At 44.2% G+C, this 18156-nt stretch overlaps 1 protein-coding gene across 1 annotated transcript in view; it reads right to left on the reverse strand.

Moving 5' to 3' along the window:
* The window catches only part of MRPL39 (mitochondrial ribosomal protein L39), a 76843-nt gene extending 72328 nt beyond the window's left edge, over positions 1-4515 (reverse strand). Inside the window, exons 1-2 of the mRNA XM_069945217.1 lie at positions 4375-4515; positions 3867-4073 (exon numbers count right to left, since the gene is read on the reverse strand). Coding sequence (XP_069801318.1) covers positions 3867-4073; positions 4375-4432 — 265 coding nt within the window. The 5' untranslated portion in view covers positions 4433-4515. The remainder of the gene's footprint in view (positions 1-3866; positions 4074-4374) is intronic.
* Between the last annotated feature and the right edge of the window lie 13641 nt (positions 4516-18156).

Genomic DNA, 18156 nt, shown 5'->3' on the forward strand with positions numbered 1-18156 from the left:
CATATCTGTGATGTCAGTGTCCCTTTATCTTTTTCGGCCCCACAAACCCCCATATACACAGGGAGATGTGCAGCTGATAAAGATAGAATTTACAGCAGGCATTTGCCTGTTCTTTGGCTGATCGCTGTCCCTTTTACACAGGCCAATTATCTGCTGCAAGAGCGTTTCTAGCAATGCTCCTGGTCGATAATCGGCCCGTGTTAAAAGACCATTAGTTTTGTACCTCCTGGTTGAGCAGTTTCTCAGTACTAAAACACCCAGAATCATGTTGCTTTTACTCGGCTCTCCATCACAGTACTTCCATCCTCCCCACTCCCCTTCCTCAGCACTCTTGCCAGTTCCCTGCCCAAAACTGTTGCAGAACATCTCCTGCTGAATCATTAATTACAACAAGGCAGCGCACTTAAATTAAAGGAGAAGTCAGGCCAAAAGCTATTTTAAAGTATGTTATTGCCCACCAAAAATTGTACAAATTACTTATAATGGGAAATGCTTTTTCCCCTGCACTTACTACTGCATCAAGGCTTCAATTTATTGCAAAAAATACTTACTTCTATAGCATACTTACTTCTTACTTCTATAGCATAGTTACTTCTTACTTCTGTATAGCATAGTTGCCTGTCTCTAAATGTGTGGTTAATGTAGTTCAATATTATGATAAATGCCCAGGTAGCAGCATTGCAGCATGCTGCAGCTTTTACACAAGATGCACAAGTAAAGGCACAAGGCACAGCAAAAGCCTCCCTAGATTCCTCTTTTAAAAAATAATTTTTACATACTTAGGAGACGCAAAATTCTTCAACAAGGTTGATATTAACTTCTTCCTACAAATGGACATTATGTACTGACTGTAGTGTAATGGGATGTAATGGTGTATCCACTGGATAACAAAGTGCAGAGGTGCTGTGCCCTGCCAGCAGTAGTAGCTGCCATCTGAAATATATAGGAGGCATCCTGCTGCCACAGCCGGGATCTGAGTTACCTCTAATACTGGCAATTTAAATGGGCACTGTAACCAAAATAAACTTGTGAAATGTAACACAGACAAATGAAGAGTTTTTATCAGTGGGGGGTCTGAAAATTCAGACTATAACCAATCAGGAGAACGAGCTGGAGGAAGACCAAGCTTATCCCATTACCTTCTGGCTCCATGTTAAAGAAGCACTCTTTTTTTTTTTTTTATTTGCTTCCTTGCTGTAGGCTCCCCTTTTCCACAGTGTGGTGTCACTCCAGTGCTACAGAGTAGGGACAAGGCTGTATTAACAGCTGCTGCTGCCCTAGGCACTAAACCTGAAGACGCCCCATCTACACTCACCTATTGGCGATACCAGACCTGACCAATACCACCATACCCCCCACCCCCCTGGAAAAGACACCAGATTTACTGGCAAGTCTGAACAGGAGGAGGGAAACTAAAAAAATAAAAAACAAAAAATTTGTTTTTTCTGTCCCCCTGTTCCCTGCTGCTGCCCCCCTGCATGGTGCTGCCCTAGGCACCGGACCACGGGTGCCTAGTGGTAAATATGGCCCTGAGTAGGGATGGTCTGAACCAGCCGAGGTTCGGGTTCGAAAGAACTCGAACGCTCGGCATCGGATTCCCGCTGTCTGGCCGCTCCGTGGAGCGGGCGGATACAGCGGGAGGACCGCCTGGAAAACTGGGATACAGCCTATGGCTATGGCTGTATCCCAGTTTTCCAGGCGGTCCTCCCACTGGATCCGCCTGCTGCACGGAGCGGCCAGACAGCGGGAATCATTACCGAGGGTTCGGGTTCGTACGAACCCGAACCGAACTCGGTTCGTACCATCCCTACTACAGAGTAGTTCAAATTCCACTGGCGCCTATGTGACCTCTACTCAGGCTATTTTGCTTTTAAAGAGGCCGGATAGCAGTGCCTTCAATGCATCTCTATGGGAGCGCTTCCATAGAACTGCATCAAAGACTCTGAATTCCGGTCTTCAAAAGCCCTGGGAAAAGAAGAAATGTGACATCAATGCCAGTTGGATTTAAATGGCATCAGATCACCTGAATAACACAATTATCATGGGTGAATATACATGCCAGCCTGCAGCCAGGGAGCAAATAAAAAAAAAAAAACTGAGGGCTTCTTTAAGTGATTGAGTCAGCTGCACAATTTAAAGTGACTCCGTACCCACAATCTGACCCCCCCCCCCCAAACCACTTGTACCTTCAGATAGCTGCTTTTAATCCAAGATCTGTCCTGGGGTCCATTCAGCAGGTGATACAGTTATTGTCCTAAAAAAATACTTTTAAACTTGAAGCCTGTGTCAAACGGGAGTATCTGTGCCCTAACTTTGCACCACCCCTCTGTCCTACTCTCTTCATCATTAGGAATGCCACTGGAACATTTTCTCCATGCTGAACATTGCACAGGTCCTTAATGATCCAGCCCATGTGCTGGGCTGCCACAGGTGGGGAATAGGAGGCAATCTGCCTGGAGCATTCCTAATGATGAAGAGGGTGGGGAGGAGGGACGGAGGGGTTGTGCAAAGTTAGGGCACAGATACTCCCGTTTGGCACGCGGCTTCAAATTTAAAAGTATTTTTTAAGGACAATAACTGCATCACCTGCCGAACGGACCGCAGGACAGATCTTTGATTAAAAGCGGCTATCTGAAGGTACAAGTGGTTTGGGGGGCACAGATTGTGGGTACAGAGTCACTTTAAGTCTATGGGGCTGTCCTGCTCACAGAGACACAGAGCAAGGAGAGAGGTGCACGTCTTTCTTAGGCTGGGTTCACACTACTTTTTTGCAATCCGTTTTTTGCAAAAAAACAGATGCATCTGTGTGCGTCCATTTTTTCCATTGACTTCCATTATAAAAGAAAAACGGATCAAAAGAGATCAGTTTTTTTGAAGGACACAAAAATGAGGTTGACCACATTTTTGTTTTCGTAAAAAAAAATGGATCCGTTTTGATCTTTTTATAATGGAAGTCAATGGAAAAACTGATCAAAAACGGATGCACACAGTTGCATCTATTTTTTATCAGTTTTACACTTTAGGCCTTAGAAGCAGAAGTCAGTAGTGAGAAGACGATGACTCCCCGTGTCAGCCCATGAGTTTACAGGGAGAACTCAGGTATCCGAGTATGAAAGGAAACACTGCATGTTGTGACAATTTAGTTACCATTCACTGGGCCAGTCGCCCAGCACCTGTAGTACCAAGCACTGGTGCATATGGCATCACTGTTTACTTACGGGCAGCTGCAAACATTTGTTGGCCCCAGTTCTCTGTGCTCCCTGAATGTTTACAAAGTAGCAAGGCATAAAGCCTATGCTTCATCATTCACTTTGTAAAAGCAGGGACACCCATCTTTGACAGGAGTCCTAACGCCTGTACTTTCTTTTGGTGTTTCACAACACCATCCATTTTTAGGCCAGCTCCCTATGTTTAGCATTGTCAACATCTGCATATCCAGCACTGTGTTTATGACAAGAGGTCATCCTATCCATCTACAGCAGGGATGGGGAACTTGCAGCAAAATTACAATTCCCATTGTGCTTGGAAAACCCAAGCTTAGGCTGCCCAGGCATGATGGGAATTGTAGTTTTGCAACAGCTGGAGGACAGCAGGTTCTCCATCGCTGGTCTAGAGGAAGGGAGGATTCTTTACTGTAAAAGCAGTGAGGCTATGAAGCACTCTGCCACACAATGTTGTGATCAGCTGAGTTTGAAGACAGCCTGGCCCTACGGGCTAAGACTACTAGATTTCTAGAGACGGCTCATTGATCTGTGTTTGTATTCTGACACCAGGAGAGTTTTCCCCCTGATATAAGTGTACTGGAGTTACTGTCCATAGAATAACAGGTTGAACATGACGGACAGACCAGGCATTGGTGTACTCACGCATGGCACAGTTGTATGGGGTGGAGAGCCCCCTGTTCATCACAAACACGGTGCCCGGATCCGTCTTCCCTACGTGTTTCACCTCGATCTTCTCGGTGCGTGGATACAGAGACAGCTGCCTGTCCTTCTCCTTCTCGTACAGCTCTGACCGCCTCCGGGAAATGTCTGCTGCAGAAAGCTTATTCGCTGTGGCCACCGAGTAAAATCCTGGAGAAAAAAAAATAGTGAATTAGAAAAAAAAGCCAGTGTTCTCCAACTGTGGAGAACTACAATTCCCAGCATGCCACGAGAGGCCAAGACTGGCAGGGCATGCTGGGAGCTGTAGTTTTGCAACAGCTGAAGGACGATATGTTAGAAAACCATATTGTAGGCCATCAATGATCCTGGTATGAAAACGTCTTATTATAAAGATGCAGCCTATATGTGGGCATGCTGGAAGATGTAGTCTTACAGGCTGCGGATAGAGTCCCCTGCTATGCATCCGCCCTCCCGTCCGTCACTGACTTACTCCTGCCCTGCAGAGCCCGCAGCACACGGCTCCCCGCCATCACCGCTCCGCACAGCATCCCGCACCCGCTTATACCGTCACCGTGACATTCACTGACAGTAACAGGCAACACATGTAGACGGGTCCGTGTGCTAAACCTTCCCTCCTGGAAACAAGAACACGGTGTCTGAGGTTCCGGGATTCGCCGTGCGGACACCAGAGGGCGCTCCTCGCCCACAGTATAAGGAGTAGGACTACATAACGTCTCACTATCACTATAGGTAACAATGTCACATAGGTGGTGCACCCTCTTTGTGGCCCTAAATGTCTATTAGTAAAACAGAATAGAAAAGAACAGTGTGCCAGCCCCAAATGTTTTAGAATTCTCAGGCATAGTTTCCCAATGACTGTGCGCTACTTATAGATGTACCATAAGGGCCAGACATGATGTCACATAATGGTGTGTCACTTATAAATGTCCCAATAACAGTGCCTCACCCATAGATGTCCCTATAACAATGTGTCACCCATATATGTCCCTATAACAATGTGTCACCCATAGATGTCCCTATAACAATGCATCACCCATATATGTCCCTATAACAATGCATCACCCATATATGTCCCTATAACAATGTGTCACCCATAGATGTCCCTATAACAGTGCATCACCCATAGATGTCCCTATAACAGTGCATCACCCATAGATGTCCCTATAACAATGTGTCACCCATAGATGTCCCTATAACAATGCCTCACCCATATATGTCCCTATAACAATGTGTCACCCATAGATGTCCCTATAACAGTGCATCACCCATATATGTCCCTATAACAATGTGTCACCCATAGATGTCCCTATAACAATGTGTCACCCATAGATGTCCCTATAACAATGTGTCACCCATAGATATCCCTATAACAGTGCATCACCCATAGATGTCCCTATAACAATGCCTCACCCATATATGTCCCTATAACAGTGCATCACCCATATATGTCCCTATAACAATGTCACCCATAGATATCCCTATAACAATGCATCACCCATAGATATCCCTATAACAATGTGTCACCCATAGATGTCCCTATAACAGTGCATCACCCATATATGTCCCTATAACAATGTGTCACCCATAGATGTCCCTATAACAGTGCATCACCCATATATGTCCCTATAACAATGTGTCACCCATAGATGTCCCTATAACAGTGCATCACCCATATATGTCCCTATAACAGTGCATCACCCATAGATGTCCCTATAACAATGTGTCACCCATAGATGTCCCTATAATAATGCCTCACCCATATATGTCCCTATAACAATGTGTCACCCATAGATGTCCCTATAACAGTGCATCACCCATATATGTCCCTATAACAATGTGTCACCCATAGATGTCCCTATAACAATGTGTCACCCATAGATATCCCTATAACAGTGCATCACCCATAGATGTCCCTATAACAGTGCATCACCCATATATGTCCCTATAACAATGTGTCACCCATAGATGTCCCTGTAACAGTGCCTCACCCATAGATATCCCTATAACAATGCCTCACCCATATATGTCCCTATAACAGTGCATCACCCATAGATATCCCTATAACAGTGCCTCACCCATACATGTCCCTATAACAGTGCATCACCCATACATGTCCCTATAACAGTGCATCACTCATAGATATCCCTATAACAATGTGTCGCCCATAGTTGCCCCTATAACAGTGCATCACCCATACATGTCCCTATAACAACGTGTCACCCATAGATATCCCTATAACAATGTGTCAACCATAGATGTCCCTATAACAGTGCATCACCCATATATGTCCCTATAACAATGCCCCTAGATGTCCCATAGATGTCCCTATAACAATGCCTCACCCATAGCTGTCCCTATAACTATGCCCCTAGATGTCCCATAGATGTCCCTATAACTGTGTTTAACAAATTCTTTTCATGTGACATCACACAGACCCCAGTGTTGGTGCCTGTGTGTGTGTGTGTGTGTGTGTGTGTGTGTGTGTGTGTGTGTGTGTGTGTGTGTGTGTGTGTGTGTTTTATATCTGTTAAAACAATAAATAAAGAATATTCATATTTTCCCTATAAACGCTTCCCTTTTGTTTGTATATATTGAATTGTACATTGGGATTTTTATTGTGTTGGGGATTTTTTTCTTTGTTAATTAATTAAAACCAGGAGTGGATTGAAAACACAGAAAGGCTCTGTTCACACACTGTTGAAATTTAGTGGATGGTCGTCATTTAATGGCAAATAACGTCCTTTATTTTAATACAACTACCATTGTTTTGAAGAAATGGTCGTTATTTTCCATTAAATGACGGCCATCCACTCAAATTCAAAATTGTGTGAACATAGCCTTTCTGTGTTTTCAATCCACTCCTGGTTTTGGTTGCAAAATACTGAGAAAAAATACTGTGTGGACATAGCCTTAAAGGGGTAGTGTGGCGCTAAAAAAATTATTCACAGAATAACACACATTACAAAGTTATACAACTTTGTAATGTATGTTATGTCTGTGAAACGCCCCCGTCCCCGTGTCCCACCACCCCCGCCTGTGTACCCAGAAGTGTGGTGCATTATACATTACCTGATCCGTGTCGAGCCCGTCCGCCATCTTGTGCCAAACGTCATCTTCGGACGGACGGACGAATCCCTGCCGCCGCCCCCCCCTCCACCGCGTCATAACTGTGCTCAGCCGCGATTGGCTGAGCACAGTTATGCTCAGCCAATCGCGGCTGAGTGACTGATGACGCGGGGAAGGGGGCGATTCACAGACATAACATACATTACAAAGTTGGTAACATACATTATAAAGGGGTAGTGCGGCGCTAAAAAATTATTCACAGAATAATTTTTTAGCGCCGCACTACCCCTTTAAAGATAAATCTAACCTGCAGATAGCCCCCTATAGCACTCAGGACACTTAGGAGGAAGGTATGTGTGTCACCTTCCTCCTCTGCGCCAGTCCTGAGCTGTTAGTTGGTGAACTCTTCATCCGGGAGCACTGTTAGGAGCACTGCCCCACCCCCACAGTGTCATCCAGCCGCTCCTTTTACTTACATGTCCGCACTCCCTCAGAATCCTTCTTCTCCAGTCTCATCCCAGCGTCTTCTGCGGTGAAGGCCCGCTCAGCCAATCACAGGCTGATTAGTATGGGACAGCACTGCAGTAAGTGATTGGCTTAGCAGGCTGTCACTCCTGAGACAAGAGTGACAGGCCACTCAGCCAATCACAGTTGAGCTAACTGTGACACCAATTCTGTGGTTTATGGCTAATGATGGTGGTTGTCGTGACGTCAACACATGTTGGTACCTGCTTTATATATGGCCGGTTTGTACTGTTCTCTAATGGTCGGTGAGTCCCTTGGGCTCTTGTCATGGTAGTCCTGAGTGGCAATTGTGGTCCCGCCACCCACAGAAAGGGGAAAAATGACCCAAGGTGTGCGGCTAGTGTGTATAGGTGCTGGTGCTGATGTAAAGAAGACCATGTCCCAGTGAAATAAATAGAACAACTTTACTGTACATTTTCTGAACAATATAAACACTTTGACAGTAAATAGATGATCTTGATACAGACTTAAATGCTTCACTGAATCTGTGCTGTAGAGATACTTGTAAGTGCTGAATACAAGAGAGGTAGTTGTATTGGTGCTTGTTTAGCCGAGAATTTAAAGTGGAGCAGTGGAGAGGAGAGGAGTTTATCAGGGAACTTATCGAGGAGAATACATGAGACTTAAAAGTAAAAGATACTTGTACCTGTGTTTAGACTGATGTCTGACCACCTTCTGCCCTACAGTGTCAAGGTACTCATCCTACTAGGGTGATACAAACCCCAGCCTTGGTTACCTGGGTGAAGCTAAGTGTCCGAGGGTGTCCCGGTTTCACTTGCACTGCGAGATAGAATACGTAGACCTTCTGGTTGCTTTGTTCTGTCCAGGCTAGTTCCTTTGTGTTGGAGGATACTGCCCTGCACTTTGTAGAGTGGTTCTCAGCATGGGCTGGGTTAACCCCCGACTTGTAGACCAGTAGGTCTGATAGATAGACTGAAGAAACTGAGCGTCTCTGACTGGTACATACACGTGTCTCAGACTCGCTAACACAACTGGACTGTCCCGGACAGGGGTCCTGGCAAAGCCAGGCCCTGGCTTAACTACAGCAGGGACGTCTGCTCCTGTTGACAATAAAATACATAATATAAAAAGAACAGTAACCCCTTGTTCCCTACAGCTGTGCAATAGGTAAAAGTGTACATACAAAACACTGACATCTAGTGGTTAAACAACAAACTACCTTCACACCACTTAGCTTGGAGTAAAACTGACATGTTACACTGATGGCGTCAGGGGCGGATTAACTTTACCATAGGACCTGGGCTGTTCACCAATCCTGGGCCCCCCCCCCACCCCACTGTAACTATGGCGGCACTAGCTTGGCGTTCATAGTACAGTATAGATAATGTCATGATGTCCTGATTTGTGCAAAATTGCCATAAAAAAACCTGTGATTTTTAGCAAATCATGGCGGAGGTGTAGACAGGAGACAGTACACCACTGAAGGTATAAGTCTTTTTGGGTGGTCATGGGCCCCCCAGGAGCTCAGGGCCCTGGGCTGCTGCCCGAAACGCCCCTATTATAATCCACTACTGGATGGCGTCCATCACAGTACTATACTGAAATCTGTGAACTCTAAAGTCTATAACATATATTTGTAAATACGACTGTACTGGTAGGAGCTGGATATTATGCACATGGGACAATGGGACTGAATAAAGCCCCAATGATTAAATTTCGAAGCCCATGACTTTTGTCCATTTAGTGTAATTAGATATGAGACGAGGGCTAAAATGTGAGACCCTGGTATATGACATTACTCTTAGCAGTAGCATTGTGTGCAGCTTCCTGGCTCACAGCAATGTCCTAAAATAAGCCCTGTAATGTTAGTGTTAATATCCTAAATAATGGGTCTCCCTTTAAGATATGACCTAAACACAGTAATGTCACATCTGGTCTTTGTCAGCTTGTGTATAGCCGCGCTCGCTCCATGTACATGTATAGGAAATCTACATGCAGGATGATGAGCTCTCTATAATTGTTCTAAATGGTCTCTCTATAATCAGGGAACGTCAACTTGGGTTTTCTCGGCATGCCATTAAACTTCTGTGTTTGTACTTTGTAAGACGTTACTATATTTTGTCATAAAATTTGGTATGTTGGTCTTGCAGGGATTATTCTTGCAGATATATACTACCCTGTTTCTCCTAAAATAAGACATCCCCTAAAAATAAGACCTAGTAGAGGTTTTGCTAAATTACTAAATATAAGGCCTCCCCCGAATGTAGGACCAAGCAAAGTTTTTGTTTAGAAGCATGTCCCCCGAACAGATCACCAGGGCATGCAGCTGGTATTCTTTTTAGCCCACCGCCGTTGTCCCCTACCTTCACCATCCAGAACATGGAGACTGTCACTTCCGCGGCCGTCACTTGTAAATGTGCAGACAAAGTATCAAGAGGCCCTTCGCCTACCGCCATACCTGTTGAGGAGCTGCACACAGTTTGCCATCATCCCACTGCCTGCCACCATACCATACGTTGTCCCTGCTGCGCTGTACGAGTGTGCTGTAGTGAGCTCCTTATTGTGTCTGGAAGCCGCCATACCATACGCTCTGTCCCAGCCGTGCATGTGACATGTGAATTCTTTTTCATGGAAAAATAAGACATCCCCTGAATATAAGACCTAGCGAATCTTTAGGAGCAGAAATTATTATAAAATATGGCGCTATTTTCAGGAAAACACGGTATATACCTGTTTGAGACATTCAAATAAATTACAGAGCTCTATAGTAAAAGTCAGATTTGCAATCACCCTGCCCTCTAAATAAGTAAGTCCATGGTGCTCAGGTTCCAACCTGTAACTATAGAAAATGGTAGTATTTCTTCTGAGGCACAACCTATGGGACATCCGGCCTGATGACGGTGTTTAGAATGCCCTCGGTGTTGAAGTCTAGGATGGAGGCTAGACATTTGCATAACATGAAGAAAGCACCATTATTTAAGACCAAAAAAGTTTTCCACAAAAATCGAGGCAGGTTCTACTTTACAGCTTCAGATGCAGGCTTTGGTCAGAGCTAAAGTGTCCAAATAACTAGGCCTGGGGCTTGTACTACTCTAACATGACGAGTAGCTCGCAACTGCAGGGCAGAAGGTGGTCAGACTGAAGTCTATACGTGAGTAAGAGTATAATTGACATCTAACTGAGAGAATGTAAGTGACAGCCCCCTTAACCCCGTGCCGGCCAGAGCATACATTACCTGTTTCATGCTCCAGCTTGCTTCGGGGGCATCCGACGTTTGGATGTCCCGTTTAGCCAATCAGTTTGCTGCCCCACCATCCTGCCAGAACGGATTGGAGAAGAACTTATTTACCAACATTCCCTGCTGCAACTCACCAGGTCCTAACGATAATACCAACAAATGGCTTTCCCAGTACCGGGGTCTGTACTACTGGATGTGCCACTCTGTATTCTCATCCAGCATTAGATGGATCAGTCGTAGCCGTGAGTACACCGACTCTGAAGTGCTTAGAACCCCTGCAGCAGAGTACTGTACTAATTGGATAGGTCCCCGTAAGGCAGTCCACCTGGTCTCTCAAGTCAAAGCTTAGTCAAGTCACCCTCTAAGGAGACTTTGCAAAAACCTGTATTACATGGGACAATTATCGTTCGAAAAATCATTTGATTGTTCAGATTTAAACGATAATGATTTTGTGTCATAGCAGGCAGCGATAAAACAACCAACGAGAAATTGTTGATTGTTTGCTAGAATCTGGACATATTTTCATTGTTGACCGGTCACAAATCATTTGAACATCGTTTGGTGTAAGAACACGTCGTAAGTAACGATCATCATCCTGTGTAATAGGGTAACGATCGTTAGTTTATTGTTCATCACTGAAAAATCATCTAGTATAATATGACCCTAAGATTCTTGTTTGCTCTCTCCATGTTTGCGTGGGTTTCCTCTCACACCCAAAACATACAGATAGGTCAGTTTAGATTGTGATCTCTAATAGGGACAGGGACCAAAATGGACAAATGATGTAAAGTGCTGAAGAATCAGGTGCCATACAAATACAAGCCTTATTATTATTTATTAAAATCAGTGATCCTAAACCAACTCCTCAAGCTAAAAATGGCACTTTGTATTATCTGTACTGCAGCTTTAAGAGACTATAATGTAAAGTTACCAATTCTGAAGTCATCCCTGAATCCTTGTGTTTCTGCAGTAGGAACACCTTAATTCAGAGATAGGAAACCTTTTTCTTTCCAGCTGTTGCAAAACTACAATTCCTATCATGTCTGGACAGCCAAAGCTTTAGCTGTCTAGGCATGATGGGAATTTTGGTACCCGGGGAGAGCTACTAGCAACTCTGAACTCCTTGACAAGGGTTGTAGTGGTACCGCAGCACGTAGCTCTGGATTAACACCTTGCAACCTTGGATCAACACATTGTACAATGTTTGTTCATGTGATTTTCTAACAGTAACCAGCAGAATAGTGAGTGAAGCTCTGGAGTATAATACAGGATGCAACTCAGGTTTAGTACAGGATAAGTAATGTAATGTATGTACACAGTGACCCCACCAGCAGAATAGTGAGTGCAGCTCTGGGGTATAATACAGGATGTAACTCAGGATCAATACAGGATAAGTAATGTAATGTATGTACACAGTGACCCCAACAGCAGAATAGTGAATGCAGCTCTGGAATATAATACAGGATGTAACGGTATGTACACAGTGACCCCACCAGCAGAATAGTGAGTGCAGCTCTGGAGTATAATACAGGATGTAACTCAGGATCAGTACAGAATAAGTAATGTAATGTATATACACAGTGACTCCACCACAGAATAGTGAGTTCAGCTCTGGAGTATAATACAAGACTCAACTCAGGATTAGTAATGTATTTATAAAGCTAGTACTTAGTACATAGATTCCATCTTAGACATTGTCCATACAGCCCTGTTTGTTTTCCATATATCAGTTCTTATGATAACACAGACATGATGCATGTAGAACAAGACTTCGCCGAGCACTCTACCTACAACAATAATCCATAATCCCTGGTTTGTTTTATGGCCCTAAACTTCTATCTGGAGCTGTTCATGGCCGCCTCTCTGACAACCACATTGCTGTAAGCATCTCACGTCTCCATCTATCTTGCGGTAAGCCGCCCAATGAAGTAAACGGTGCCCTTCCTCCTGATAAATGATGCAGATTTTTCTTTTTTTTGCTTAGATCTGAGTTTAGTGAAGATTTATAACTTGCGCTGATGTGCTATAGGAAACTATCAGACTATAAGAGGGCTCTGCGGTAAATGGACCCGGACTGCGGGATTTACCAGCATAAATTAAAGGGAGGCGCCCCTATTATATTCAGACATGAAAAATAATATGGTTTTCACCCAGAGACTGGCAAATAGGACAATTACTAAGGACTTCTGTTTCCTATGGTGGCCCCAAAGACTGGTCCTCCAAGAGCAACCTAAAGGCCCTATTACACGGGCTGATTCAGAGGACCAAGTGAGCATTGACCTGTCAGGTCAGTGCTCGCTTGCTCCTTGTCCCCCGGGCAGCCTTTAGGAGATAGCGGCAGTTTGCTGCTGCCGTTCCTATTACACGGAGCCGTGTGCGCTGTCGTTGCTAGGCTGATCTTTTGTGTTTCAGCCTGCCAAAAGGCAACGGAGGGACAACATTGTGCATGTCGGCTGATTGTTGTCTTTTGTTACACAAATCGAATATCGGCCATAATGGCTGTGTAATAGGGCTTCAAGAGTGAAGCATGTAACCTCAAAGCTTTATCATATAGTGATATAACAATGGCAGTGTTAAAGGGGGTTGCCCCTTCACTAGAAAATTGTCCCTATCCTACAAATAGGGGACAACTGAGTGAGCAACTGCTGGGACCCCTGCGATCTTGAGAAAGGGGGACCTCAAAGCTTACCATTTATTCTGTTTGGGAGCTGCCAAAGTACAGTGGCAGTGTATATACATGACCATGTGTCAGGGATGTGCCTTTGCGCTCCTCAGTTCGGGGCGTGCAGCACAGAAGGCACTGAACCTTGTGAGAACAGGGTTCTGTTTTTGTCTGTTTAGTCTAGCTTGGCCTCAGCATCTGGCAATGATAGGGTTACTCTGCTCTTACCTAGACTAATTCCTGCAGCTGAGCAGTGTGGTGTTTCATTGACTGACAGATACCTCTGCCAGTAAAGGTCTTTGAGGATCTGAGCGCCGGTCCAATGGGATTCTGGGATCGGGCTCCTGGTCCTCATAAATTCTCAGCATGGCCAGCAGCAAGTCGCTGGCTATAAGTGTATACTAAACTAAGCATATCCTACTGTGCCCTGTATCTCCTGTTTTTGACCCTTGCCTGTGCTCCTCGCCTTTCTTTTTTGCTGCCCGCCCTGACCTTGTTGCCTGTCCATGACGATTCCTCTGCCTCACGTTTTGTACTTTCGCTGCCCGCTGTCACCGACCCGGATTGAAGACCTTGGCTTATTGTGTAGTTTGTCTGTCTCCGTTTTGTGTTCTCACTTGGTGTAGTATAGGCACCGTCACCGTGGTTGCCCGCAGTTGCTTAGTTGCTTAGTTGTCTTGAGGCAAGTATATAGGGACAGGGGTGGTTTCAGCTTTAGGGCTCACTGCTGTGTTCTGTTCCCTACCTTGTACGACCCGTTCCTGACACCATGGCTCCATTCTGATAGGGGCGAAGCTTTCCATTCTTGAGATTCCAGTAAACAGACCCCCCACAATTAGACAGTTATTCCTATCTAATGCTATTTCTAATGATGGGAGAGCACCCTATAAGAGTGCTCTATAGGGTAATATTATTTGGTAACTGAAGGTATTATTTACATATTGGTCTGAACACAGAATGATGGTATTGTGTACACATTATATGAAATTATATCAAGAGCCCATTGTACTAACATCATGCCCATCGTATATTTATTCAGTTTATGCTCTTTCAGCAGTGTGAGCCCAACAAATGTTACCCTATAGCCCCAGCATGTTCCACAAGGGAATACAAGCTTCTCTTCTCTGGGAACAATGGTATTTTCTACTAAGCCTATTACACGGGCCGATGAGGGCCTGATCAATAATCTAAACAAGTGCTGATCTGATCATTTAGCAAAGGCTGCATGGACATCATTAGCGATATCTGTACAGCCCTTGCCCTAAACTGTTCATACATCACCTCTCCACGCTCCCGGTGAAGAATGGAATGTGGAGAACAGTTTATTCAATCATTAGCCGTCGGCGGTACATCACTATTACACCTAGCCTGACACCTAGCCTGACCCTAATGATTTTAGGTCTAGACCTAAAGAAACGATCAGCCGATGATCGTTTCATCGGCTGATCGTTGTCTCTATTAGACGGAGCGATAATCGGCCAAATCGGCCTTATTCAGCCCATTATCTCTCCGTGTAATAGGGCCCTTATTTAGATCCCTGCGACAACAGTATATTCGACCCATTCCCGATTTGCCATAGAATTCTACATTACAGAATGGAATCAAGTCTTCTCCAGTCCCCTTCTGTAACAAGAAAAAAATCTGTTACATGTGACATAGAAGGGAGAAAACAATGTAAATTATCGTGTGACAGAAACATGTGATATTGGTTAAACCATCTGATCGTGTAATCCCCATCCAGGCACACCGTGTCATGGATGGGAGGGAAATTTCATGGGAACATTTACCATATGCTCAATTCTCTGGACTCATTTACCTCTCTGTTCAGGAGGGTCGTGAGGGTGATGTGAAGTTCATCCTGTCCTTGTACTTCACATATTCTAGATATTAGAGATGAGTGAATTTACAGTACTAGTGGGATGCAGGGCTTCGCTAGGCCCAGCGGTTGGCTTGTCAGCCTAGGCTGCCTTAGAACTCTGTGCCACCTTGCTCCGGGTGCATGGAAAAGCTGGACACAGTCCTGGGAAACTGGGAGAAGTTTCCCAAGATTGAATCCGGCTTTTCCAGGAGGAAGATTCTCATAAAAGTGCCAACCTTGCCAGACATATCCTGCACTCGCTGTTGCTCTCTGTTATCAGCTATCAACACAGGATTATATCCAGAGGATATATACATGGGGGAGATTTATCAAACATGGTGTAAAGTGAAACTGGCTCAGTTGCCCCTAGCAACCAATCAGATTCCAGCTTTCTTTCCTCACAGACTCTTTGGAAAATGAAAGGTGGAATCTGATTGGTTGCTAGGGGCAACTGAGCCAGTTTCACTTTACACCATGTTTGATAAATCTCCCCCATTGTTTTCTTGTGTTACCATAAGTCCCGGCCTGAAGCAATGGAGGAGAGATCTGCCCAACCCCTCCATTACGTGACACTATTGATTCTAATGGAGAGAGAGGGGAGGACAGAACATCACACTGGGGGCGGGTGGGCCTGTCGTTGCCCAGCAATACACCAGCGCCGTGTACAAGAACTGTGCGGCATCCTCGCTCTGGCTCAAGTCTATTGATGTAAAAATGTTAAAGCGATGTACCTGATGGTACATTTGTTTTAAGATCATTTAAAAAAATGATACAAGGCCCCAAGGTGGCTGGACTCTGCATGTTGCCAGCATGGACAAGTATATATAGACTGAAGGATTGTACTATAGGCAATCACAAAAGGTTATAAGAAGTACGACCATAGCGTAAGAAAAAATTAAATATTTACAATCATCCCCACGTGTTTTGCTCTCCTGTGTGCAGCTTCCTCAGGGGTTGACTGTTTCCAATTATAAACACAGTGGGCTATAATATCAGTAATATTGTAATATAATGCATTTACATAATGATTAAAAAAGCTACACAAATACTGGGCTTTAAAGGGAGAAAACATCTTAAATACAGAATGCAGAGGAGTCTGGAAAGGAGCAGATAGTTTTTTTAAGCATTGTATGCTTAATGAAAACATCCCATCCCTCCATCGATGTACATACTGTTACTGTTACCTCCGCACACAGCCAATCCATCTGCAGCTTCCAGTAAATATTACTTACACCAGGAGATTTACTTTATATCAATGACTGTCATTCATAGGGTCACCGGGTCACTTCCTATAACCGCCTGTAATAAATGTCTAATACAGTAGTCTCAGCTCCACTGGGATGTATATATTCTGGCTGTCATTGCTGACAGTATCCTCCGTTCTCCTCTCTGTGCCTACTATCCGGTATCATACCCTAAACCACATGGCTGTATTTAATGTCTGTATTTTTCACATCTGAGAAGATCCTTGACCCCAATGTATAATCAGTAACAGCGACCCCCCCCCCCATCTACCATGCTACATTTATGAGCATGAGCTGTGTAACACAAGGCTAGGGCCACTCTGGTCACATGAGATGTAGATTGCAATGTCTTACGCCAGTCTGCATGTCATAGTAGTGAATGGTGTTGCGTTGCAACATGTGACATGGTGGAATTTTAGTTAAATTTCTGTTGCAGGTTTCAAATTGCATGTGACCCTTAACCTAAATGAGGGTCACATGCGACTGGGATTTTATTATTTATTATTATTATTATTATTATTATTTTTAATACTTATTATTATTAATACTTATTTGTTTTCATCTTAGTCAACTACACTACGGTATATAGCAAAAAATAGTAGTATTAACAGCTGGTTAAATCTGATAAATCTCCCCCACTATCTATATGTGTATGATGGATTTCTAATGGACTTGGTGGCAACACATTGTGATGTTAGTGCAGATTCCTGTTGTATTGCTGGAGTTTATTATTTTCTTTACACATTCATCAGCTGAACATCGCTATTACACCCAGCGATGCACGGTCAGCGGCCGATCATTTTTAGGCAGGACCAAAAGACAGGCTCGGCCGATGATCGCTGTTATTGGCTGATCTTTGTCTTTATTACACAGAGCAATATATCGATCAGTATAATAGGACCCTAATGGTGCGTTTACACAGAACGATTATTGTTCGAATTATCGCGATAACGATCGCATTTGAGCCATAATCGGCTCGTGTAAACACAGCGAACGATCAAGCGACGATGGAGAAATCGTTCATTGTGATCTTTCAACATGTTCTCAAATCGTCATTGGTCGTTTGCTAAAAATTTGCAGATGGCTTTGTGTAAACAGTCTTTCATCGAATCATCCTATGTGTGAGATGGGCTTAAGCGATGTTAAAGCCATCGCAATAACGTTGGGTTTTTTTAAAACAATTTTTCACTTCGTCTAAACTTTGTTCGTTAAAAAAATCCAATCGTTGCTGAATTATCGCTCCTTCATGTAAACGATCTCCATCCTTCGGCTTTCCAGCTAGGGCAAAACTACAACTCCCAGCATGCCCGGAGTTGTAGTTTTGCTCCAGCTGTAAGTCCACATACTGGCGGTCACTGTCCTAGTTAATGAGTTGTTATTATTATTAGTTTTTCTTTTATATTTTTTTCTTATATTTTTACATTTTGCCAAATTTACCTACATTTACTCATTTTCACAAATTTCTGTTTTCTTCTGCAATAAAAAAAAAAAAAAAAAGATCTAATCTGGCCATGAATTAGTTAAAAAACAAGAACAACTATGAAAGCCCTTCCCTGGCTTGCCATGCCCCTGAGCCACCATGGCACAATCCGCCTGTAACTTCCTCGCAGCCCGGTTGACACTTGTGGAATCCGCTGCGCTGTAGGTGCACAGAGGCGGCAGCAGAGGGCGCTGAGGAGCCGCATTCCCCGCGCTTC

This window comes from Dendropsophus ebraccatus, chromosome 11 (assembly GCF_027789765.1).
Source record: "Dendropsophus ebraccatus isolate aDenEbr1 chromosome 11, aDenEbr1.pat, whole genome shotgun sequence".
Taxonomy (NCBI): domain Eukaryota; kingdom Metazoa; phylum Chordata; class Amphibia; order Anura; family Hylidae; genus Dendropsophus; species Dendropsophus ebraccatus.